The sequence below is a fragment of the Artemia franciscana genome, chromosome 16 (assembly GCF_032884065.1).
Source record: "Artemia franciscana chromosome 16, ASM3288406v1, whole genome shotgun sequence".
Classification (NCBI taxonomy): Eukaryota; Metazoa; Arthropoda; class Branchiopoda; order Anostraca; family Artemiidae; genus Artemia; species Artemia franciscana.
Genome location: NC_088878.1, coordinates 5,799,995 through 5,825,607, shown reverse-complemented (window position 1 = coordinate 5,825,607; position 25,613 = coordinate 5,799,995). Strand labels below are relative to the sequence as shown.

At 26.0% G+C, this 25,613-nt stretch overlaps 1 protein-coding gene across 1 annotated transcript in view; it reads left to right on the top strand.

Moving 5' to 3' along the window:
• Positions 1-22,710, top strand: part of LOC136036964 (mitochondrial fission 1 protein-like) — a 65,648-nt gene extending 42,938 nt beyond the window's left edge. The window contains exon 4 of the mRNA XM_065719360.1: positions 22,530-22,710. Coding sequence (XP_065575432.1) covers positions 22,530-22,618 — 89 coding nt within the window. The 3' untranslated portion in view covers positions 22,619-22,710. The remainder of the gene's footprint in view (positions 1-22,529) is intronic.
• The last annotated feature ends 2,903 nt before the right edge of the window (positions 22,711-25,613 follow it).

Sequence of the window (25,613 nt, the reverse complement as noted above, 5' to 3'; positions counted from 1 at the left end):
AAAAAAATTACATTTTATTTACGACTCTTTTTAATAAATTTGTCCTTTAATAAATGTATCTCTTTTTTTACTACTTTGCACCTACTTTTACGATTCTTTTCATTAAAAAAATTACATTTTATTTACGACTCTTTTTAATAAATTTGTCCTTTAATAAATGTCTCTTTTTTTACTACTTTGCACCTACTTTTACGACTCTTTTCATTAAAAAAATTACATTTTATTTAAGACTCTTTTTAATAAATGTGTCCTTTAATAAATGTATCTCTTCTTTTACTACTTTGCACATACTTTAATAAATCCTTTAATAAATGTATCTCTTCTTTTACTACTTTGCACATACTTTTACGATTCTTTTCAATAAAAAATTACATTTAATTTACGACACTTTTTAATAAATTTGTCCTTTAATAAATGTATCTTTTTTTACTACTTTGCACCTACTTTTACGACTCTTTTCATTAAAAAAATTACATTTTATTTACGACTCTTTTTAATAAATTTGTCCTTTAATAAATGTCTCTTTTTTTACTACTTTGCACCTACTTTTACGACTCTTTTCATTAAAAAAATTACATTTTATTTAAGACTCTTTTTAATAAATGTGTCCTTTAATAAATGTATCTCTTCTTTTACTACTTTGCACCTACTTTTACGACTCTTTTCATTAAAAAAATTACATTTTATTTAAGACTCTTTTTAATCAATGTGTCCTTTAATAAATGTCTCTTTTTTTTACTACTTTGCACCTACTTTTACGACTCTTTTCATTAAAAAAATTACATTTTATTTACGACTCTTTTTAATAAATGTGTCCTTTAATAAATGTGTCTCTTTTTTTACTACTTTGCTCCTACTTTTACGACTCTTTTCATTAAAAAAATTACATTTTATTTACGACTCTTTTTAATAAATTTGTCCTTTAATAAATGTATCTCTTTTTTTACTACTTTGCACCTACTTTTACGATTCTTTTCATTAAAAAAATTACATTTTATTTACGACTCTTTTTAATAAATTTGTCCTTTAATAAATGTATCTCTTCTTTTACTACTTTGCACATACTTTTACGATTCTTTTCAATAAAAAATTACATTTAATTTACGACTCTTTTTAATAAATTTGTCCTTTAATAAATGTATCTTTTTTTACTACTTTGCACCTACTTTTACGACTCTTTTCATTAAAAAAATTACATTTTATTTACGACTCTTTTTAATAAATTTGTCCTTTAATAAATGTCTCTTTTTTTACTACTTTGCACCTACTTTTACGACTCTTTTATTAAAAAAATTACATTTTATTTAAGACTCTTTTTAATAAATGTGTCCTTTAATAAATGTATCTCTTCTTTTACTACTTTGCACCTACTTTTACGACTCTTTTCATTAAAAAAATTACATTTTATTTAAGACTCTTTTTAATCAATGTGTCCTTTAATAAATGTCTCTTTTTTTACTACTTTGCACCTACTTTTACGACTCTTTTCATTAAAAAAATTACATTTTATTTACGACTCTTTTTAATAAATTTGTCCTTTAATAAATGTATCTCTTTTTTTACTACTTTGCACCTACTTTTACGATTCTTTTCATTAAAAAAATTACATTTTATTTACGACTCTTTTTAATAAATTTGTCCTTTAATAAATGTATCTCTTCTTTTACTACTTTGCACATACTTTTACGATTCTTTTCAATAAAAAATTACATTTAATTTACGACTCTTTTTAATAAATTTGTCCTTTAATAAATGTATCTTTTTTTACTACTTTGCACCTACTTTTACGACTCTTTTCATTAAAAAAATTACATTTTATTTACGACTCTTTTTAATAAATTTGTCCTTCAATAAATGTCTCTTTTTTTACTACTTTGCACCTACTTTTACGACTCTTTTCATTAAAAAAATTACATTTTATTTAAGACTCTTTTTAATAAATGTGTCCTTTAATAAATGTATCTCTTCTTTTACTACTTTGCACCTACTTTTACGACTCTTTTCGTTAAAAAAATTACATTTTATTTAAGACTCTTTTTAATCAATGTGTCCTTTAATAAATGTCTCTTTTTTTACTACTTTGCACCTACTTTTACAACTCTTTTCATTAAAAAAATTACATTTTATTTACGACGCTTTTTAATAAATTTGTCCTTTAATAAATGTATCTCTTTTTTTACTACTTCTTTTTAATAAATTTGTCCTTTAATAAATGTATCTCTTTTTTTACTACTTTGCACCTACTTTTACGATTCTTTTCATTAAAAAAATTACATTTTATTTACGACTCTTTTTAATAAATTTGTCCTTTAATAAATGTATCTCTTCTTTTACTACTTTGCACATACTTTTACGATTCTTTTCAATAAAAAATTACATTTAATTTACGACTCTTTTTAATAAATTTGTCCTTTAATAAATGTATCTTTTTTTACTACTTTGCACCTACTTTTACGACTCTTTTCATTAAAAAAATTACATTTTATTTACGACTCTTTTTAATAAATTTGTCCTTTAATAAATGTCTCTTTTTTTACTACTTTGCACCTACTTTTACGACTCTTTTCATTAAAAAAATTACATTTTATTTAAGACTCTTTTTAATAAATGTGTCCTTTAATAAATGTATCTCTTCTTTTACTACTTTGCACCTACTTTTACGACTCTTTTCATTAAAAAAATTACATTTTATTTAAGACTCTTTTTAATCAATGTGTCCTTTAATAAATGTCTCTTTTTTTACTACTTTGCACCTACTTTTACGACTCTTTTCATTAAAAAAATTACATTTTATTTACGACTCTTTTTAATAAATTTGTCCTTGAATAAATGTATCTCTTTTTTTACTACTTTGCACCTACTTTTACGATTCTTTTCATTAAAAAAATTACATTTTATTTACGACTCTTTTTAATAAATTTGTCCTTTAATAAATGTCTCTTTTTTTACTACTTTGCACCTACTTTTACGACTCTTTTCATTAAAAAAATTACATTTTATTTAAGACTCTTTTTAATAAATGTGTCCTTTAATAAATGTATCTCTTCTTTTACTACTTTGCACATACTTTAATAAATCCTTTAATAAATGTATCTCTTCTTTTACTACTTTGCACATACTTTTACGATTCTTTTCAATAAAAAATTACATTTAATTTACGACACTTTTTAATAAATTTGTCCTTTAATAAATGTATCTTTTTTTACTACTTTGCACCTACTTTTACGACTCTTTTCATTAAAAAAATTACATTTTATTTACGACTCTTTTTAATAAATTTGTCCTTTAATAAATGTCTCTTTTTTTACTACTTTGCACCTACTTTTACGACTCTTTTCATTAAAAAAATTACATTTTATTTAAGACTCTTTTTAATAAATGTGTCCTTTAATAAATGTATCTCTTCTTTTACTACTTTGCACCTACTTTTACGACTCTTTTCATTAAAAAAATTACATTTTATTTAAGACTCTTTTTAATCAATGTGTCCTTTAATAAATGTCTCTTTTTTTTACTACTTTGCACCTACTTTTACGACTCTTTTCATTAAAAAAATTACATTTTATTTACGACTCTTTTTAATAAATGTGTCCTTTAATAAATGTGTCTCTTTTTTTACTACTTTGCTCCTACTTTTACGACTCTTTTCATTAAAAAAATTACATTTTATTTACGACTCTTTTTAATAAATTTGTCCTTTAATAAATGTATCTCTTTTTTTACTACTTTGCACCTACTTTTACGATTCTTTTCATTAAAAAAATTACATTTTATTTACGACTCTTTTTAATAAATTTGTCCTTTAATAAATGTATCTTCTTTTACTACTTTGCACATACTTTTACGATTCTTTTCAATAAAAAATTACATTTAATTTACGACTCTTTTTAATAAATTTGTCCTTTAATAAATGTATCTTTTTTTACTACTTTGCACCTACTTTTACGACTCTTTTCATTAAAAAAATTACATTTTATTTACGACTCTTTTTAATAAATTTGTCCTTTAATAAATGTCTCTTTTTTTACTACTTTGCACCTACTTTTACGACTCTTTTATTAAAAAAATTACATTTTATTTAAGACTCTTTTTAATAAATGTGTCCTTTAATAAATGTATCTCTTCTTTTACTACTTTGCACCTACTTTTACGACTCTTTTCATTAAAAAAATTACATTTTATTTAAGACTCTTTTTAATCAATGTGTCCTTTAATAAATGTCTCTTTTTTTACTACTTTGCACCTACTTTTACGACTCTTTTCATTAAAAAAATTACATTTTATTTACGACTCTTTTTAATAAATTTGTCCTTTAATAAATGTATCTCTTTTTTTACTACTTTGCACCTACTTTTACGATTCTTTTCATTAAAAAAATTACATTTTATTTACGACTCTTTTTAATAAATTTGTCCTTTAATAAATGTATCTCTTCTTTTACTACTTTGCACATACTTTTACGATTCTTTTCAATAAAAAATTACATTTTATTTACGACTCTTTTTAATAAATTTGTCCTTTAATAAATGTATCTTTTTTTACTACTTTGCACCTACTTTTACGACTCTTTTCATTAAAAAAATTACATTTTATTTACGACTCTTTTTAATAAATTTGTCCTTTAATAAATGTCTCTTTTTTTACTACTTTGCACCTACTTTTACGACTCTTTTCATTAAAAAAATTACATTTTATTTACGACTCTTTTTAATAAATTTGTCCTTTAATAAATGTATCTCTTTTTTTACTACTTTGCACCTACTTTTACGACTCTTTTCATTAAAAAAATTACATTTTATTTAAGACTCTTTTTAATAAATGTTTCCTTTAATAAATGTATCTCTTTTTTTACTACTTTGCACCTACTTTTACGACTCTTTTCATTAAAAAAATTACATTTTATTTACGACGCTTTTTAATATTGTCCTTTAATAAATGTCTCTTTTTTTACTACTCTTTTTAATAAATTTGTCTTTAATAAATGTATCTCTTTTTTACTACTTTGCACCTACTTTTACGATTCTTTTCATTAAAAAATTACATTTTATTTACGACTCTTTTTAATAAATTTGTCCTTTAATAAATGTATCTCTTTTTTACTACTTTGCACCTACTTTTACGATTCTTTTCATTAAAAAAATTACATTTTATTTACGACTCTTTTTAATAAATTTGTCCTTTAATAAATGTATCTTTTTTTACTACTTTGCACCTACTTTTACGACTCTTTTCATTAAAAAAATTACATTTTATTTACGACTCTTTTTAATAAATTTGTCCTTTAATAAATGTCTCTTTTTTTACTACTTTGCACCTACTTTTACGACTCTTTTCATTAAAAAAATTACATTTTATTTAAGACTCTTTTTAATAAATGTGTCCTTTAATAAATGTCTCTTTTTTTACTACTTTGCACCTACTTTTACGACTCTTTTCATTAAAAAAATTACATTTTATTTAAGACTCTTTTTAATAAATGTGTCCTTTAATAAATGTCTCTTTTTTTACTACTTTGCACCTACTTTTACGACTCTTTTCATTAAAAAAATTACATTTTATTTACGACTCTTTTTAATAAATTTGTCCTTTAATAAATGTATCTCTTTTTTTACTACTTTGCACCTACTTTTACGATTCTTTTCATTAAAAAAATTACATTTTATTTACGACTCTTTTTAATAAATTTGTCCTTTAATAAATGTATCTCTTTTTTTACTACTTTGCACCTACTTTTACGATTCTTTTCATTAAAAAAATTACATTTTATTTACGACTCTTTTTAATAAATTTGTCCTTTAATAAATGTATCTCTTCTTTTACTACTTTGCACATACTTTTACGATTCTTTTCAATAAAAAATTACATTTAATTTACGACTCTTTTTAATAAATTTGTCCTTTAATAAATGTATCTTTTTTTACTACTTTGCACCTACTTTTACGACTCTTTTCATTAAAAAAATTACATTTTATTTACGACTCTTTTTAATAAATTTGTCCTTTAATAAATGTCTCTTTTTTTACTACTTTGCACCTACTTTTACGACTCTTTTCATTAAAAAAATTACATTTTATTTACGACTCTTTTTAATAAATGTTTCCTTTAATAAATGTATCTCTTTTTTTACTACTTTGCACCTACTTTTACGACTCTTTTCATTAAAAAAATTACATTTTATTTACGACTCTTTTTAATAAATGTTTCCTTTAATAAATGTATCTCTTCTTTTACTACTTTGCACCTACTTTTACGACTCTTTTCATTAAAAAAATTACATTTTATTTACGACTCTTTTTAATAAATGTTTCCTTTAATAAATGTATCTCTTCTTTTACTACTTTGCACCTACTTTTACGACTCTTTTCATTAAAAAAATTACATTTTATTTACGACTCTTTTTAATAAATTTGTCCTTTAATAAATGTCTCTTTTTTTACTACTTTGCACCTACTTTTACGATTCTTTTCATTAAAAAAATTACATTTTATTTACGACTCTTTTTAATAAATTTGTCCTTTAATAAATGTATCTCTTCTTTTACTACTTTGCACCTACTTTTACGACTCTTTTCATTAAAAAAATTACATTTTATTATACGACTCTTTTTAATAAATGTGTCCTTTAATAAATGTATCTCTTTTTTACTACTTTGCACTACTTTTACGATTCTTTTCAATAAAAAATTACATTTTTTACGACTCTTTTCATTAAAAAAATTACATTTTATTTACGACTCTTTTTAATAAATTTGTCCTTTAATAAATGTCTCTTTTTTTACTACTTTGCACCTACTTTTACGACTCTTTTCATTAAAAAAATTACATTTTATTTAAGACTCTTTTTAATAAATGTGTCCTTTAATAAATGTATCTCTTCTTTTACTACTTTGCACCTACTTTTACGACTCTTTTCATTAAAAAAATTACATTTTATTTAAGACTCTTTTTAATAAATGTGTCCTTTAATAAATGTGTCTCTTTTTTTACTACTTTGCACCTACTTTTACGATTCTTTTCATTAAAAAAATTACATTTTATTTACGACTCTTTTTAATAAATGTTTCCTTTAATAAATGTATCTCTTTTTTTACTACTTTGCACCTACTTTTACGATTCTTTTCATTAAAAAAATTACATTTTATTTACGACTCTTTTTAATAAATTTGTCCTTTAATAAATGTATCTCTTTTTTACTACTTTGCACCTACTTTTACGATTCTTTTCATTAAAAAAATTACATTTTATTTACGACTCTTTTTAATAAATTTGTCCTTTAATAAATGTATCTTTTTTTACTACTTTGCACCTACTTTTACGACTCTTTTCATTAAAAAAATTACATTTTATTTACGACTCTTTTTAATAAATTTGTCCTTTAATAAATGTCTCTTTTTTTACTACTTTGCACCTACTTTTACGACTCTTTTCATTAAAAAAATTACATTTTATTTAAGACTCTTTTTAATAAATGTGTCCTTTAATAAATGTATCTCTTCTTTTACTACTTTGCACCTACTTTTACGACTCTTTTCATTAAAAAAATTACATTTTATTTAAGACTCTTTTTAATCAATGTGTCCTTTAATAAATGTCTCTTTTTTTACTACTTTGCACCTACTTTTACGACTCTTTTCATTAAAAAAATTACATTTTATTTACGACTCTTTTTAATAAATTTGTCCTTTAATAAATGTATCTCTTTTTTTACTACTTTGCACCTACTTTTACGATTCTTTTCATTTAAAAAATTACATTTTATTTACGACTCTTTTTAATAAATTTGTCCTTTAATAAATGTCTCTTTTTTTACTACTTTGCACCTACTTTTACGACTCTTTTCATTAAAAAAATTACATTTTATTTAAGACTCTTTTTAATAAATGTGTCCTTTAATAAATGTATCTCTTCTTTTACTACTTTGCACATACTTTAATAAATCCTTTAATAAATGTATCTCTTCTTTTACTACTTTGCACATACTTTTACGATTCTTTTCAATAAAAAATTACATTTAATTTACGACACTTTTTAATAAATTTGTCCTTTAATAAATGTATCTTTTTTTACTACTTTGCACCTACTTTTACGACTCTTTTCATTAAAAAAATTACATTTTATTTACGACTCTTTTTAATAAATTTGTCCTTTAATAAATGTCTCTTTTTTTACTACTTTGCACCTACTTTTACGACTCTTTTCATTAAAAAAATTACATTTTATTTAAGACTCTTTTTAATAAATGTGTCCTTTAATAAATGTATCTCTTCTTTTACTACTTTGCACCTACTTTTACGACTCTTTTCATTAAAAAAATTACATTTTATTTAAGACTCTTTTTAATCAATGTGTCCTTTAATAAATGTCTCTTTTTTTTACTACTTTGCACCTACTTTTACGACTCTTTTCATTAAAAAAATTACATTTTATTTACGACTCTTTTTAATAAATGTGTCCTTTAATAAATGTGTCTCTTTTTTTACTACTTTGCTCCTACTTTTACGACTCTTTTCATTAAAAAAATTACATTTTATTTACGACTCTTTTTAATAAATTTGTCCTTTAATAAATGTATCTCTTTTTTTACTACTTTGCACCTAATTTTACGATTCTTTTCAATAAAAAATTACATTTAATTTACGACTCTTTTTAATAAATTTGTCCTTTAATAAATGTATCTTTTTTTACTACTTTGCACCTACTTTTACGACTCTTTTCATTAAAAAAATTACATTTTATTTACGACTCTTTTTAATAAATTTGTCCTTCAATAAATGTCTCTTTTTTTACTACTTTGCACCTACTTTTACGACTCTTTTCATTAAAAAAATTACATTTTATTTAAGACTCTTTTTAATAAATGTGTCCTTTAATAAATGTATCTCTTCTTTTACTACTTTGCACCTACTTTTACGACTCTTTTCGTTAAAAAAATTACATTTTATTTAAGACTCTTTTTAATCAATGTGTCCTTTAATAAATGTCTCTTTTTTTACTACTTTGCACCTACTTTTACAACTCTTTTCATTAAAAAAATTACATTTTATTTACGACGCTTTTTAATAAATTTGTCCTTTAATAAATGTATCTCTTTTTTTACTACTTCTTTTTAATAAATTTGTCCTTTAATAAATGTATCTCTTTTTTTACTACTTTGCACCTACTTTTACGATTCTTTTCATTAAAAAAATTACATTTTATTTACGACTCTTTTTAATAAATTTGTCCTTTAATAAATGTATCTCTTCTTTTACTACTTTGCACATACTTTTACGATTCTTTTCAATAAAAAATTACATTTAATTTACGACTCTTTTTAATAAATTTGTCCTTTAATAAATGTATCTTTTTTTACTACTTTGCACCTACTTTTACGACTCTTTTCATTAAAAAAATTACATTTTATTTACGACTCTTTTTAATAAATTTGTCCTTTAATAAATGTCTCTTTTTTTACTACTTTGCACCTACTTTTACGACTCTTTTCATTAAAAAAATTACATTTTATTTAAGACTCTTTTTAATAAATGTGTCCTTTAATAAATGTATCTCTTCTTTTACTACTTTGCACCTACTTTTACGACTCTTTTCATTAAAAAAATTACATTTTATTTAAGACTCTTTTTAATCAATGTGTCCTTTAATAAATGTCTCTTTTTTTACTACTTTGCACCTACTTTTACGACTCTTTTCATTAAAAAAATTACATTTTATTTACGACTCTTTTTAATAAATTTGTCCTTGAATAAATGTATCTCTTTTTTTACTACTTTGCACCTACTTTTACGATTCTTTTCATTAAAAAAATTACATTTTATTTACGACTCTTTTTAATAAATTTGTCCTTTAATAAATGTATCTCTTCTTTTACTACTTTGCACATACTTTTACGATTCTTTTCAATAAAAAATTACATTTAATTTACGACTCTTTTTAATAAATTTGTCCTTTAATAAATGTATATTTTTTTACTACTTTGCACCTACTTTTACGACTCTTTTCATTAAAAAATTACATTTTATTTACGACTCTTTTTAATAAATTTGTCCTTTAATAAATGTCTCTTTTTTTACTACTTTGCACGTACTTTTACGACTCTTTTCATTAAAAAAATTACATTTTATTTAAGACTCTTTTTAATAAATGTGTCCTTTAATAAATGTATCTCTTCTTTTACTACTTTGCACCTACTTTTACGACTCTTTTCATTAAAAAAATTACATTTTATTTAAGACTCTTTTTAATCAATGTGTCCTTTAATAAATGTCTCTTTTTTTACTACTTTGCACCTACTTTTACGACTCTTTTCATTAAAAAATTACATTTTATTTACGACTCTTTTTAATAAATTTGTCCTTTAATAAATGTATCTCTTCTTTTACTACTTTGCACCTACTTTTACGACTCTTTTCATTAAAAAAATTACATTTTATTTACGACTCTTTTTAATAAATTTGTCCTTTAATAAATGTATCTCTTCTTTTACTACTTTGCACCTACTTTTACGACTCTTTTCATTAAAAAAATTACATTTTATTTACGACTCTTTTTAATAAATTTGTCCTTTAATAAATGTCTCTTTTTTTACTACTTTGCACCTACTTTTACGACTCTTTTCATTAAAAAAATTACATTTTATTTAAGACTCTTTTTAATAAATGTGTCCTTTAATAAATGTATCTCTTCTTTTACTACTTTGCACCTACTTTTACGATTCTTTTCAATAAAAAATTACATTTTATATACGACTCTTTAATAAATGTGTCCTTTAATAAATGTCTCTTTTTTTACTACTTTGCACATACTTTTACGATTCTTTTCAATAAAAAATTACATTTAATTTACGACTCTTTTTAATAAATTTGTCCTTTAATAAATGTATCTCTTCTTTTACTACTTTGCACCTACTTTTACGACTCTTTTCATTAAAAAAATTACATTTTATTTAAGACTCTTTTTAATCAATGTGTCCTTTAATAAATGTCTCTTTTTTTACTACTTTGCACCTACTTTTCCGACTCTTTTCATTAAAAAAATTACATTTTATTTACGACTCTTTTTAATAAATTTGTCCTTTAATAAATGTATCTCTTCTTTTACTTCTTTGCACCTACTTTTACGACTCTTTTCATTAAAAAAATTACATTTTATTTACGACTCTTTTTAATAAATTTGTCCTTTAATAAATGTATCTCTTCTTTTACTACTTTGCACCTACTTTTACGACTCTTTTCATTAAAAAAATTACATTTTATTTACGACTCTTTTTAATAAATTTGTCCTTTAATAAATGTCTCTTTTTTTACTACTTTGCACCTACTTTTATGACTCTTTTCATTAAAAAAATTACATTTTATTTACGACTCTTTTTAATAAATGTGTCCTTTAATAAATGTATCTCTTCTTTTACTACTTTGCACCTACTTTTACGATTCTTTTCAATAAAAAATTACATTTTATATACGACTCTTTAATAAATGTGTCCTTTAATAAATGTCTCTTTTTTTACTACTTTGCACCTACTTTTACGATTCTTTTCAATAAAAAATTACATTTTATATACGACTCTTTAATAAATGTGTCCTTTAATAAATGTCTCTTTTTTTACTACTTTGCACCTACTTTTACGATTCTTTTCAATAAAAAATTACATTTTATATACGACTCTTTAATAAATGTGTCCTTTAATAAATGTCTCTTTTTTTACTACTTTGCACCTACTTTTACGACTCTTTTCATTAAAAAAATTACATTTTATTTAAGACTCTTTTTAATAAATGTGTCCTTTAATAAATGTATCTCTTCTTTTACTACTTTGCACCTACTTTTACGACTCTTTTCGTTAAAAAAATTACATTTTATTTAAGACTCTTTTTAATCAATGTGTCCTTTAATAAATGTCTCTTTTTTTACTACTTTGCACCTACTTTTACGACTCTTTTCATTAAAAAAATTACATTTTATTTACGACTCTTTTTAATAAATTTGTCCTTTAATAAATGTATCTCTTTTTTTACTACTTTGCACCTACTTTTACGATTCTTTTCATTAAAAAAATTACATTTTATTTACGACTCTTTTTAATAAATTTGTCCTTTAATAAATGTATCTCTTCTTTTACTACTTTGCACATACTTTTACGATTCTTTTCAATAAAAAATTACATTTAATTTACGACTCTTTTTAATAAATTTGTCCTTTAATAAATGTATCTTTTTTTACTACTTTGCACCTACTTTTACGACTCTTTTCATTAAAAAAATTACATTTTATTTAAGACTCTTTTTAATAAATGTGTCCTTTAATAAATGTATCTCTTCTTTTACTACTTTGCACCTACTTTTACGACTCTTTTCATTAAAAAAATTACATTTTATTTAAGACTCTTTTTAATCAATGTGTCCTTTAATAAATGTCTCTTTTTTTACTACTTTGCACCTACTTTTACGACTCTTTTCATTAAAAAAATTACATTTTATTTACGACTCTTTTTAATAAATTTGTCCTTTAATAAATGTATCTCTTTTTTTACTACTTTGCACCTACTTTTACGATTCTTTTCATTAAAAAAATTACATTTTATTTAAGACTCTTTTTAATCAATGTGTCCTTTAATAAATGTATCTTTTTTTACTACTTTGCACCTACTTTTACGACTCTTTTCATTAAAAAAATTACATTTTATTTACGACTCTTTTTAATAAATTTGTCCTTTAATAAATGTCTCTTTTTTTACTACTTTGCACCTACTTTTACGACTCTTTTCATTAAAAAAATTACATTTTATTTAAGACTCTTTTTAATAAATGTGTCCTTTAATAAATGTATCTCTTCTTTTACTACTTTGCACCTACTTTTACGACTCTTTTCGTTAAAAAAATTACATTTTATTTAAGACTCTTTTTAATAAATGTGTCCTTTAATAAATGTCTCTTTTTTTACTACTTTGCACCTACTTTTACGACTCTTTTCATTAAAAAAATTACATTTTATTTACGACTCTTTTTAATAAATTTGTCCTTTAATAAATGTATCTCTTTTTTTACTACTTTGCACCTACTTTTACGACTCTTTTCATTAAAAAAATTACATTTTATTTAACGACTCTTTTTAATAAATGTGTCCTTTAATAAATGTATCTCTTCTTTTACTACTTTGCACCTACTTTTACGACTCTTTTCATTAAAAAATTACATTTTATTTACGACTCTTTTTAATAAATTTGTCCTTTAATAAATGTCTCTTTTTTTACTACTTTGCACCTACTTTTACGACTCTTTTCATTAAAAAAATTACATTTTATTTACGACTCTTTTTAATAAATTTGTCCTTTAATAAATGTATCTCTTTTTTTACTACTTTGCACCTACTTTTACGACTCTTTTCATTAAAAAAATTACATTTTATTTACGACTCTTTTTAATAAATTTGTCCTTTAATAAATGTATCTCTTCTTTTACTACTTTGCACCTACTTTTACGACTCTTTTCATTAAAAAAATTACATTTTATTTACGACTCTTTTTAATAAATTGTCCTTTAATAAATGTCTCTTTTTTTACTACTTTGCACCTACTTTTACGACTCTTTTCATTAAAAAAATTACATTTTATTTACGACTCTTTTTAATAAATTTGTCCTTTAATAAATGTATCTCTTCTTTTACTACTTTGCACCTACTTTTACGACTCTTTTCATTAAAAAAATTACATTTTATTTAAGACTCTTTTTAATAAATGTGTCCTTTAATAAATGTATCTCTTCTTTTACTACTTTGCACCTACTTTTACGATTCTTTTCATTAAAAAAATTACATTTTATTTACGACTCTTTTTAATAAATTTGTCCTTTAATAAATGTCTCTTTTTTTACTACTTTGCACCTACTTTTACGACTCTTTTCATTAAAAAAATTACATTTTATTCACGACTCTTTTTAATAAATTTGTCCTTTAATAAATGTGTCTCTTTTTTTACTACTTTGCACCTACTTTTACGACTCTTTTCATTAAAAAAATTACATTTTATTTAAGACTCTTTTTAATAAATGTGTCCTTTAATAAATGTATCTCTTCTTTTACTACTTTGCACCTACTTTTACGACTCTTTTCATTAAAAAAATTACATTTTATTTACGACTCTTTTTAATAAATTTGTCCTTTAATAAATGTCTCTTTTTTTACTACTTTGCACCTACTTTTACGACTCTTTTCATTAAAAAAATTACATTTTATTTACGACTCTTTTTAATAAATTTGTCCTTTAATAAATGTATCTCTTTTTTTACTACTTTGCACCTACTTTTACGACTCTTTTCATTAAAAAAATTACATTTTATTTACGACTCTTTTTAATAAATTTGTCCTTTAATAAATGTATCTCTTCTTTTACTACTTTGCACCTACTTTTACGACTCTTTTCATTAAAAAATTACATTTTATTTACGACTCTTTTTAATAAATTTGTCCTTTAATAAATGTATCTCTTTTTTACTACTTTGCACCTACTTTTACGACTCTTTTCATTAAAAAAATTACATTTTATTTACGACTCTTTTTAATAAATTTGTCCTTTAATAAATGTCTCTTTTTTTACTACTTTGCACCTACTTTTACGACTCTTTTCATTAAAAAAATTACATTTTATTTAAGACTCTTTTTAATAAATGTGTCCTTTAATAAATGTATCTCTTTCTTTTACTACTTTGCACCTACTTTTACGACTCTTTTCATTAAAAAAATTACATTTTATTTAAGACTCTTTTTAATCAATGTGTCCTTTAATAAATGTCTCTTTTTTTTACTACTTTGCACCTACTTTTACGACTCTTTTCATTAAAAAATTACATTTTATTTACGACTCTTTTTAATAAATGTGTCCTTTAATAAATGTCTCTTTTTTTACTACTTTGCACCTACTTTTACGACTCTTTTCATTAAAAAAATTACATTTTATTTACGACTCTTTTTAATAAATTTGTCCTTTAATAAATGTATCTCTTTTTTACTACTTTGCACCTACTTTTACGATTCTTTTCATTAAAAAAATTACATTTTATTTACGACTCTTTTTAATAAATTTGTCCTTTAATAAATGTATCTCTTCTTTTACTACTTTGCACCTACTTTTACGATTCTTTTCATTAAAAAAATTACATTTTATTTACGACTCTTTTTAATAAATTTGTCCTTTAATAAATGTATCTTTTTTTACTACTTTGCACCTACTTTTACGACTCTTTTCATTAAAAAAATTACATTTTATTTACGACTCTTTTTAATAAATTTGTCCTTTAATAAATGTCTCTTTTTTTACTACTTTGCACCTACTTTTACGACTCTTTTCATTAAAAAAATTACATTTTATTTAAGACTCTTTTTAATAAATGTGTCCTTTAATAAATGTATCTCTTCTTTTACTACTTTGCACCTACTTTTACGACTCTTTTCATTAAAAAAATTACATTTTATTTAAGACTCTTTTTAATCAATGTGTCCTTTAATAAATGTCTCTTTTTTTACTACTTTGCACCTACCTTTACGACTCTTTTCATTAAAAAAATTACATTTTATTTACGACTCTTTTTAATAAATTTGTCCTTTAATAAATGTATCTCTTTTTTTACTACTTTGCACCTACTTTTACGATTCTTTTCATTAAAAAAATTACATTTTATTTACGACTCTTTTTAATAAATTTGTCCTTTAATAAATGTATCTCTTCTTTTACTACTTTGCACATACTTTTACGATTCTTTTCAATAAAAAAATTACATTTAATTTACGACTCTTTTTAATAAATTTGTCCTTTAATAAATGTATCTTTTTTTACTACTTTGCACCTACTTTTACGACTCTTTTCATTAAAAAAATTACATTTTATTTACGACTCTTTTTAATAAATTTGTCCTTTAATAAATGTCTCTTTTTTTACTACTTTGCACCTACTTTTACGACTCTTTTCATTAAAAAAATTACATTTTATTTAAGACTCTTTTTAATAAATGTGTCCTTTAATAAATGTCTCTTTTTTTACTACTTTGCACCTACTTTTACGACTCTTTTCATTAAAAAGACTACATTTTATTTACGACTCTTTTTAATAAATTTGTCCTTTATTAATGTATCTCTTCTTTTACTACTTTGCACCTACTTTTACGATTCTTTTCAATAAAAAATTACATTTTATATACGACTCTTTAATAAATGTGTCCTTTAATAAATGTCTCTTTTTTTACTACTTTGCACCTACTTTTACGACTCTTTTCATTAAAAAAATTACATTTTATTTACGACTCTTTTTAATAAATTTGTCCTTTAATAAATGTATCTCTTTTTTTACTACTTTGCACCTACTTTTACGATTCTTTTCATTAAAAAAATTACATTTTATTTACGACTCTTTTTAATAAATTTGTCCTTTAATAAATGTATCTCTTCTTTTACTACTTTGCACATACTTTTACGATTCTTTTCAATAAAAAATTACATTTAATTTACGACTCTTTTTAATAAATTTGTCCTTTAATAAATGTATCTTTTTTTACTACTTTGCACCTACTTTTACGACTCTTTTCATTAAAAAAATTACATTTTATTTACGACTCTTTTTAATAAATTTGTCCTTCAATAAATGTCTCTTTTTTTACTACTTTGCACCTACTTTTACGACTCTTTTCATTAAAAAAATTACATTTTATTTAAGACTCTTTTTAATAAATGTGTCCTTTAATAAATGTCTCTTTTTTTACTACTTTGCACCTACTTTTACGACTCTTTTCATTAAAAAGACTACATTTTATTTACGACTCTTTTTAATAAATTTGTCCTTTATTAATGTATCTCTTCTTTTACTACTTTGCACCTACTTTTACGATTCTTTTCAATAAAAAATTACATTTTATATACGACTCTTTAATAAATGTGTCCTTTAATAAATGTCTCTTTTTTTACTACTTTGCACCTACTTTTACGACTCTTTTCATTAAAAAAATTACATTTTATTTACGACTCTTTTTAATAAATTTGTCCTTTAATAAATGTCTCTTTTTTTACTACTTTGCACCTACTTTTACGACTCTTTTCATTAAAAAAATTACATTTTATTTACGACTCTTTTTAATAAATGTGTCCTTTAATAAATGTCTCTTTTTTTTACTACTTTGCACCTACTTTTACGACTCTTTTCATTAAAAAAATTACATTTTATTTACGACTCTTTTTAATAAATGTGTCCTTTAATAAATGTATCTCTTCTTTTACTACTTTGCACCTACTTTTACGATTCTTTTCAATAAAAAATTACATTTTATTTACGACTCTTTTTAATAAATGTGTCCTTTAATAAATGTATCTCTTCTTTTACTACTTTGCACCTACTTTTACGATTCTTTTCAATAAAAAATTACATTTTATATACGACTCTTTAATAAATGTGTCCTTTAATAAATGTCTCTTTTTTTACTACTTTGCACCTACTTTTACGACTCTTTTCATTAAAAAAACTACATTTTATTTACGACTCTTTTTAATAAATTTGTCCTTTATTAATGTATCTCTTCTTTTACTACTTTGCACCTACTTTTACGATTCTTTTCAATAAAAAATTACATCTTATTTACGACTCTTTTTAATAAATGTGTCCTTTAATAAATGTATCTCTTCTTTTACTACTTTGCACCTACTTTTACGACTCTTTTCATTAAAAAAATTACATTTTATTTAAGACTCTTTTTAATAAATGTGTCCTTTAATAAATGTATCTCTTCTTTTACTACTTTGCACCTACTTTTACGACTCTTTTCATTAAAAAAATTACATTTTAAAGACTCTTTTTAATAAATGTGTCCTTTAATAAATGTCTCTTTTTTTACTACTTTGCACCTACTTTTACGACTCTTTTCATTAAAAAAATTACATTTTATTTACGACTCTTTTTAATAAATTTGTCCTTTAATAAATGTATCTCTTCTTTTACTACTTTGCACCTACTTTTACGATTCTTTTCATTAAAAAAATTACATTTTATTTACGACTCTTTTTAATAAATTTGTCCTTTAATAAATGTATCTTTTTTTACTACTTTGCACCTACTTTTACGACTCTTTTCATTAAAAAAATTACATTTTATTTACGACTCTTTTTAATAAATTTGTCCTTTAATAAATGTCTCTTTTTTTACTACTTTGCACCTACTTTTACGACTCTTTTCATTAAAAAAACTACATTTTATTTACGACTCTTTTTAATAAATTTGTCCTTTATTAATGTATCTCTTCTTTTACTACTTTGCACCTACTTTTACGACTCTTTTCATTAAAAAAATTACATTTTATTTACGACTGTTTTTAATAAATTTGTCCTTTAATACATGTATCTCTTCTTTTACTACTTTGCACCTACTTTTACGATTCTTTTCAATAAAAAATTACATTTTATTTACGACTCTTTTTAATAAATGTTTCCTTTAATAAATGTATCTCTTCTTTTACTACTTTGCACCTACTTTTACGATTCTTTTCAATAAAAAATTACATTTTATTTACGACTCCTTTTAATAAATGTATCTCTTCTTTTACTACTTTGCACCTACTTTTACGATTCTTTTCAATAAAAAATTACATTTTATTTACGACTCTTTTTAATAAATGTGTCCTTTAATAAATGTATCTCTTCTTTTACTACTTTGCACCTACTTTTACGATTCTTTTCAATAAAAAAATTGCATTTTATTTATGACTCTTTAATAAATGTGCCCTTTAATGAATGTATCTCTTCTTTTACTACTTTGCACATACTTTTACCCCTCCCCCTCCAGAATTAGATGCCATGGCCTTGTTCAAAATGCATTCATTGTCCTGTTCGTCCAAAAAACAAAAATGAGGAGAAAACTAGGTCCCTTATTGTTACTATTCATTGTCTTTTTTTCATGGTTATAGCAGTAGCTTTTCACGTCAACATAAATACTAGGGCTTGATTATTGCAAAAATTGTTATAAGATAGATCAAAAAGACGATTGCAAGGGGAGAGTGACAAATTGTTTGTTTGGTTGAATACCTGGCAAAATCTATGCAAGTGATTACTCCTAATATTTTCGCTAAATCCTCTTTCACTCTATTGTGTGTGCTGATGCTTTATATTCTTTTATCGTCGGTGAAATTTTTACAGTAGTTATAAGATAGGTTTTCTGCTATCAAAATTGTCTTTGCCATGTCTTGAAGGGACAAAGGAAAACATTCTACCTCAACATCATGCTACCCTTCTTTAAAATTAATGACTTGTAACGTGGTGCTTTGCGGTTACCGCACCTCAGTTAACTTACAGAAGTCCTGTCAAGGATTCAATCTAAAAGGGTTGCTAATTTGTGATTTTTTTTTAGTGTAAACACACAAAACGAATCTGCAATAACAAAAATATATTCCAGCAAAAATTTTGACTGAGTCTTTACTCTCCTGAATTCCCTCTGAAACTCTTTTTACTGGGTGCATTTGTGGGTTTGTGATTGATGAGGGTTAAATTTATGATTTTTTTTTACTCCAATCGTAATCTATATATTCTTTGCTACCCTCTGGATAGCTGCTGAAAACAAAATATACGTTGAATCTGTATAATTATTGTTTTGAAAAAGCGTTCATGCGGGAAAACAGTAGTATATCCAAGATGGTTTCCACAAGTGCCCTATCCCTGGATTCCACAAGTGTCTGAGACGCAGGTGATTGTTACGTAGTAGGATTTGCTTACTTGTACTTGTTACGTAATAGGCTTTGGCAGATACGTAATAGGATGTTGTTTACTTTTGAGGGTGGTTTAATCTTACATGACTTGTTAGAGTCTGTTAGTCAGGCGGGGAAGTCCCGGCTGTAACTGAGGGAGACGCACACGTGAGTGTTACATAATAATTGTGGACACATGGGATGTGACTTAATCTTGCTTGTCATGATAGATTTATTGGGGTGATGTAGTCTTACGTGACTTAGTAGATTTATAGGGAATGACACAATGTGCGTGGTATGCTAGATTTCAGGGTCCCTTGGAGAAATTCCCGCTTGTAACTGAGGATGGGACACCTGTGGATGTTAGGTAATGACGGTGCACATCTGGGTGTTACATAGTGACAGCAGTACACGTTGGATGTTACGTAAGGACGGAGCACAGGTGGATGTTACGTAATGGCGGTACACTCTTGAGACGTTACGTAACAGTAGCGCACATGTGGGTGTTATGTAATGACGATGTACACATGGGATGCTCAATAGTACTTAAAGAGATTTCATTTTCTTTGGGATTTCTTTTTTTCAAAGCGTTTTTTTCCCTTCAGGATTTCATTTTCTTTCAAGGCGCTTTTTTACCTTTATATTTCAAATACGTTTTTGTCCACATTAGGATGTGGACACAAACATATTTGTCCACATATTACATCACACATATTACATTTTTGGGGCATTTTTCATGCAAAAATATTCGTTTACACTAGCATCGATCAGTTAAACTTTATAAAAATATCCACTTTTATGGATTTACTTACAGTGAATGTCCCACCTCTATAATGTAAATTTCAGTGCCCTAAGAGTGAAATGCTTTAAAATTGTTTGTGAATTTGTCCAGTCTCTTCACAGCGATGTAGTAAAAACCAGATTCTCTTATAATTCCACTAATTCAAGCGTAGACAGGCTCTTCCTTCCAAAGCAGTTTAATACCTCGACGATATCAGAGTCTTAAAAATAAACCGAAATCACGTTTTGGTGTTTTCCGATCATACCAGGGTAAGTATTTTCTCATTGATCACATTTATCATAGGGACAATTGGAGCATAGGAAACCTCTAGTGTGAAAGTCATAAACATCTTCAAGACAGGAAATTCAGCCTTTAATTTCCACTGCTTATCCTCTATGATATTTAAATGGATTGCATAATCTACACTTTTCATTATAGTCATCTACAATAGTACAATTTTCACAGGATAACCAGCTGCCCAATACATGCAAACATAATGGACATGTGTAAAATATTTTTTCGATGTTGACTGTCTCACTTCCAAAAAGAAACTAACTCACGATCAGTAGCATGAATGTCTTCTAGGAGGAGTAGTAATCGAGTGACATCACAAAATTTATTCGATATATTTGTTGTTGCCTCGCAAAATGGCCGTCTTAAATGAATTTCTAGGTAGTACTCAAAAGCAAATCCACAGTATCATTTTGTTTTTATTTCAATTAATATGTCAATTATTTGTAAAAATGCATACAATAGTCCAAAGATGGAGAATCATTTCTCATTATATCGTTAAGCAATCTTTGAGAAAATGTTTTCCTTTGAAGAGAAAACTCCTGAAAATCATCATCTAGGATCAAACATTTTTCCAAAGTCACTAGATCCCGCATGATTTTTTGTTTCTCAAATCCAGCCATTTTTAATCCTGGCTCTCACTACCGATTATAGACAAACAACGAATGAAGATTTCTTCTCGCTAGTAAAATATTCAACAAAAATTTAACAAACTCACTCCTTTTTTATATATTGATTCAGATCATTATCCTCAATATATTTCACTAATACATTTAATTTGTCTTGTAATCTTTGTATATGCATTATATTCAGTTCTGCTGCAAATTATAACTATTCTTCTAACTTGAATTTGCTCAATGACATTACATATCTTGCAAACATTTCGTCCCATTCTAGGGTTAGCCGACAACCCCTTGTAATTTCTATTGCTCCGTTAGGTACTCTAGATTTCATTTCGCCATTGCTAGTGCCTTCAGTATCCAATAGAGTAAAAGCATCCATTACTAGAATATGCCAAGAATAATATCCTCAACGTTGACACACCGAACTCTTTTTCAATACTGAGGTGAGGGAACTGTAAGATCTAACATGTCATGTGTCGTTGACCTTCGTAACCGGTTGTTACTGAATTTTAAAGGTCCACCGGAACCAAAACAAGCCGCGTAAGATTACATCATCTTCACACGTAAATATTGGGCTAAGATTTTTTTTGCAACCGGGCCTCCCCGCTGTCCACAAAGTCTAAAAAATCCTATTGCATAACAACCAAAGAAATCTTGAAGAAAACATTTATATAAGTAAACAAACATTCTCCTATTACGTAACAACCAAATAAATCGTGATTTAGCGGGCCCTGAAGGTTTTTTCCTAGCCCTCGCGAGTTTTTAAACATTTAACATAAAAACCAAAGATATCTTGAATAAAAATTTGCACAAGTAAACAAACAAGACCCTATCATGTAACAAATACCTACATCCCGAAAAAACAAGTCATATTACGTAAGAAACACCTGCGTCTTAAGGAAGGTTAAAAAAACGTCGAGATTGGGTTTCGAAGGAGGTAAAGGCCGCTTAAAGTGCCTATGGCCATGCTACTGATATAATTTACATATTATTTCGTGTGCTTACCGGAATAAATACTGACGTTTTAAATATTTCCTCCCTTTCTGTATTTGTATTAGTTGTTTTATTATGAGCTTATTTTTAATCCTTTTAAATAGGCAATAATCAAATAATAAGCTTATTTTTTCAGATGGACTAAAGGGGATGGCCCTAGCTGCTGGTGCTGTGGCTGGGGTTGGTGCAATTATTGGTCTGGCTGTCAGTTTGGCAAAGAAGTAAATCAACAGTGTGGCTCTATTTTGACAAATTTGTGTTTTTATTCTTTTAAATATTCGATTCTTATTTATGATTAAACGAAATTAGTGAAAGAACGTAAGTTTTTTGGGTTAGATTACTCTCGAATAATAATAGGCCAACAGTTTTGTAACACAGGCTTTGTCTTGTTGACGCTTTTACTGTCAGTTATTTATAGTCTTTTTTGTGTGGTTCTTACTAGTTTCTGGTAAGCGGCTCACAAAGATACTTTAGTTTGGAACAATCAAACATTATATGACACAATTGTTTGTTTCGTTGATACCATTTGGGTGGGGGAGGGATTTAGTCTTGGTTTTTAATCCCCTAGATTTCAAGAAATATCTCTTTTTGGTATTTTGATTGAAAATGTCCTTTGTTTGATATTTCTGTTGAAAAAGATTGAAAAACAAACTATCCTCCCCCCTCCTAGATTCTGAACAACCCACCCCCTAAATGTTTGTGAATTATTGCTTATGTAAAAATTGTAAAAAATGTTGCTTGTGCAAAGGTATTTACTTTTCGATTTTCAGTGAACGATAAGTCGAAATGTGTTCGTTTTAAGCCAAACCACTGACTAAAGGTATATAATGTAGATGTTCAAAAGGTCGGTCATGTAACATCAGAAAGAAGCCTTAGAGCTATCGTTGTCAATAATGATCTATTTTTGATGACAGTTTTGCCTTGTTTATTAAATGTCTAGTTTATTCGAATGAACCATTGTTTATTCACGATATTTATTCAACAATAATAGGTTCAAAACTGATAGGCAATCGCAAGAAAATCTGAGTTTTTTTTATGGGTTGCATTAAATTTTCTTGACTTTTATTTTGTTTGTTTTGCATAGGCTTGTTTTTGCACTATATTTTTCACACAATACTTATTGTGGTCATCAGCACTATAATCATTGGTTACCAAAAATTTGCTCAGGTTCTACGTATGTAGGGTGGGTACATGGTGCATGCTTTTAGACAACAATTAAGATTCACACAATGCTGCAATGGATTTTAAACACGTTTTTCGAAAGTTAAAATAGTCACAAAAATGTAACAAATATTAATGCTAAGTGTTTAGGAAAATTAGCCTTTCAGAAAATAATATGGTAGAATCAACAAATCGACACAAATATTTGGTATAAGATGAATCATTTTTCGTAAAGGACGATATTGGAATTTAAAATAAATAGAATATGTTATATATACTTGTACTTTACTGAAAACATTGCAATTTCAAACGTGGGACTTTTTCATAATGAACCAAAAGTGAATGTGCTCAAGTGTCATACCAAAAAAGGAAGATACCAAAAATTACGTATTTTTTAGAATCTAGGGGAAAGGTAATTTCGCTTTTTCCGTTTTTTTTTTAAGAAGAATAAACAGGGGTTTTTCGATTTCATTTTCAAATCAGTGGTCGTAATAAGTTAGGGAATGGCTCATCTAATCCCTAACTCTTAGTTGTAGTGTCTTGTTTAAGTGTCAAAACTAATTCGAGGGCTACCATGTTCTGCTTAACCACCCCCGTATGCCATTCGCGCTACATGTCCACAGCCCCACATGGCACTGGGTTGAAATTGTTTGCATAATTATTCTAAGCAGAACCGTCAAATGGTCAAAAAGTATGCCTCTAGAGTAAATACAGCATAAGCAGCCCCACAGGTAAGTGCCCCACTTTTTTGAAACAACCTGCATACAACAATTGGTTCACCAATGTATTTTTATATGCCAATGGACATATTGGAATTTATAAGGAATCAATGAAGGATGACAGATTGCAAAATATTGTCCTTTTCAGCAAAGTGTCTAAGGGTAAATGGAAAGCAGTTTTTCCTCGTTTTTGGTGACAGGATGTCGTAAGGAAAGATTTAAGGGGAAAAGGAACTTTGTGTAATGGTGTCAAGAAAGAGGCTTTGAACAGACTGGGATGGAGGAGGAGGGTGCATAGATGTGTTAGCCTCAGGTGGCTTGGTGCTGCAGTGAGTTGTTAGTAGTAGAAGTTAGGGCCGTCATGTATGGAGGGAGGGGGTACGATCCCTCCCAATGTTTCTGGGTACTCGGTAAAAAATGTGTCGGTAAAATTTTTTCTTCGGTTAAATAAAGACCAGGAAAATACCGATATGTCCTCTACATAAATCTCGAAATTGGTCGGTAAAAGAAGCAGTTTTACCGACTCTTGCTGTGATTTTACAGATGGTGCCACAAATTTCCATTTATTTGAATACAGAGTATCAAAATAGTGACATCACATATCCCGAAATCTCAATCTTAGTCGGTAAATGCATCGATTTTACCGACTCGTACAGTGATTTTACGTATTGTATCCAAAACGGCTAGTATGCTAATCATAAAAAACAGTCAATAGAAATGACCAGCCAATCGGTAAAATTCCTCACTGCCCCCCCCCCACCAATATTTTGACTAGTAACGACCCTGGTAGTAGTAGTATCAGAAATCAGAGTTGTTCACCGATTTTCAATATGTAAGATTGAACAGCCAAATGTGAAGGCCGTTGGGCCTGCACCCCCCTCCATTTCGTCTCACTGTAAAATTTGTATATGTAAGCAACTTTACTTCTTTTGACTGCTGGTCGTTGGGTGGCCCTTTGATCTGTGATCTTTACTCTTATGATCTCTCATCCTTTTGGTAAAGACGACTTATGCTCTATCTCTGACTCAGTGAACACACTTTGTCTCCAACCACCATTGGTGAGTAGTGCCTGCGCTTAATTTTATCGTGATATTAGAACAGCATGCTACATAGTTATGTCGAAAAAATAGTTAGCATGTTTCGAAGTCATATTTTAGCAAACCCAAATGGACTCTAGCCTTTTGGCAGATTCACAGAGAGCGACAATGCACATTCATTTGTGGTAATATCTGTTCTTTTAATTGTGACTTGATATCTTATTTTAATTTCTGTTTGTTCTTCGATTTCATTTCTTCATTTGTATTAATTTTCGTTTCAGCTTTCATGAAAAATTTACCTTT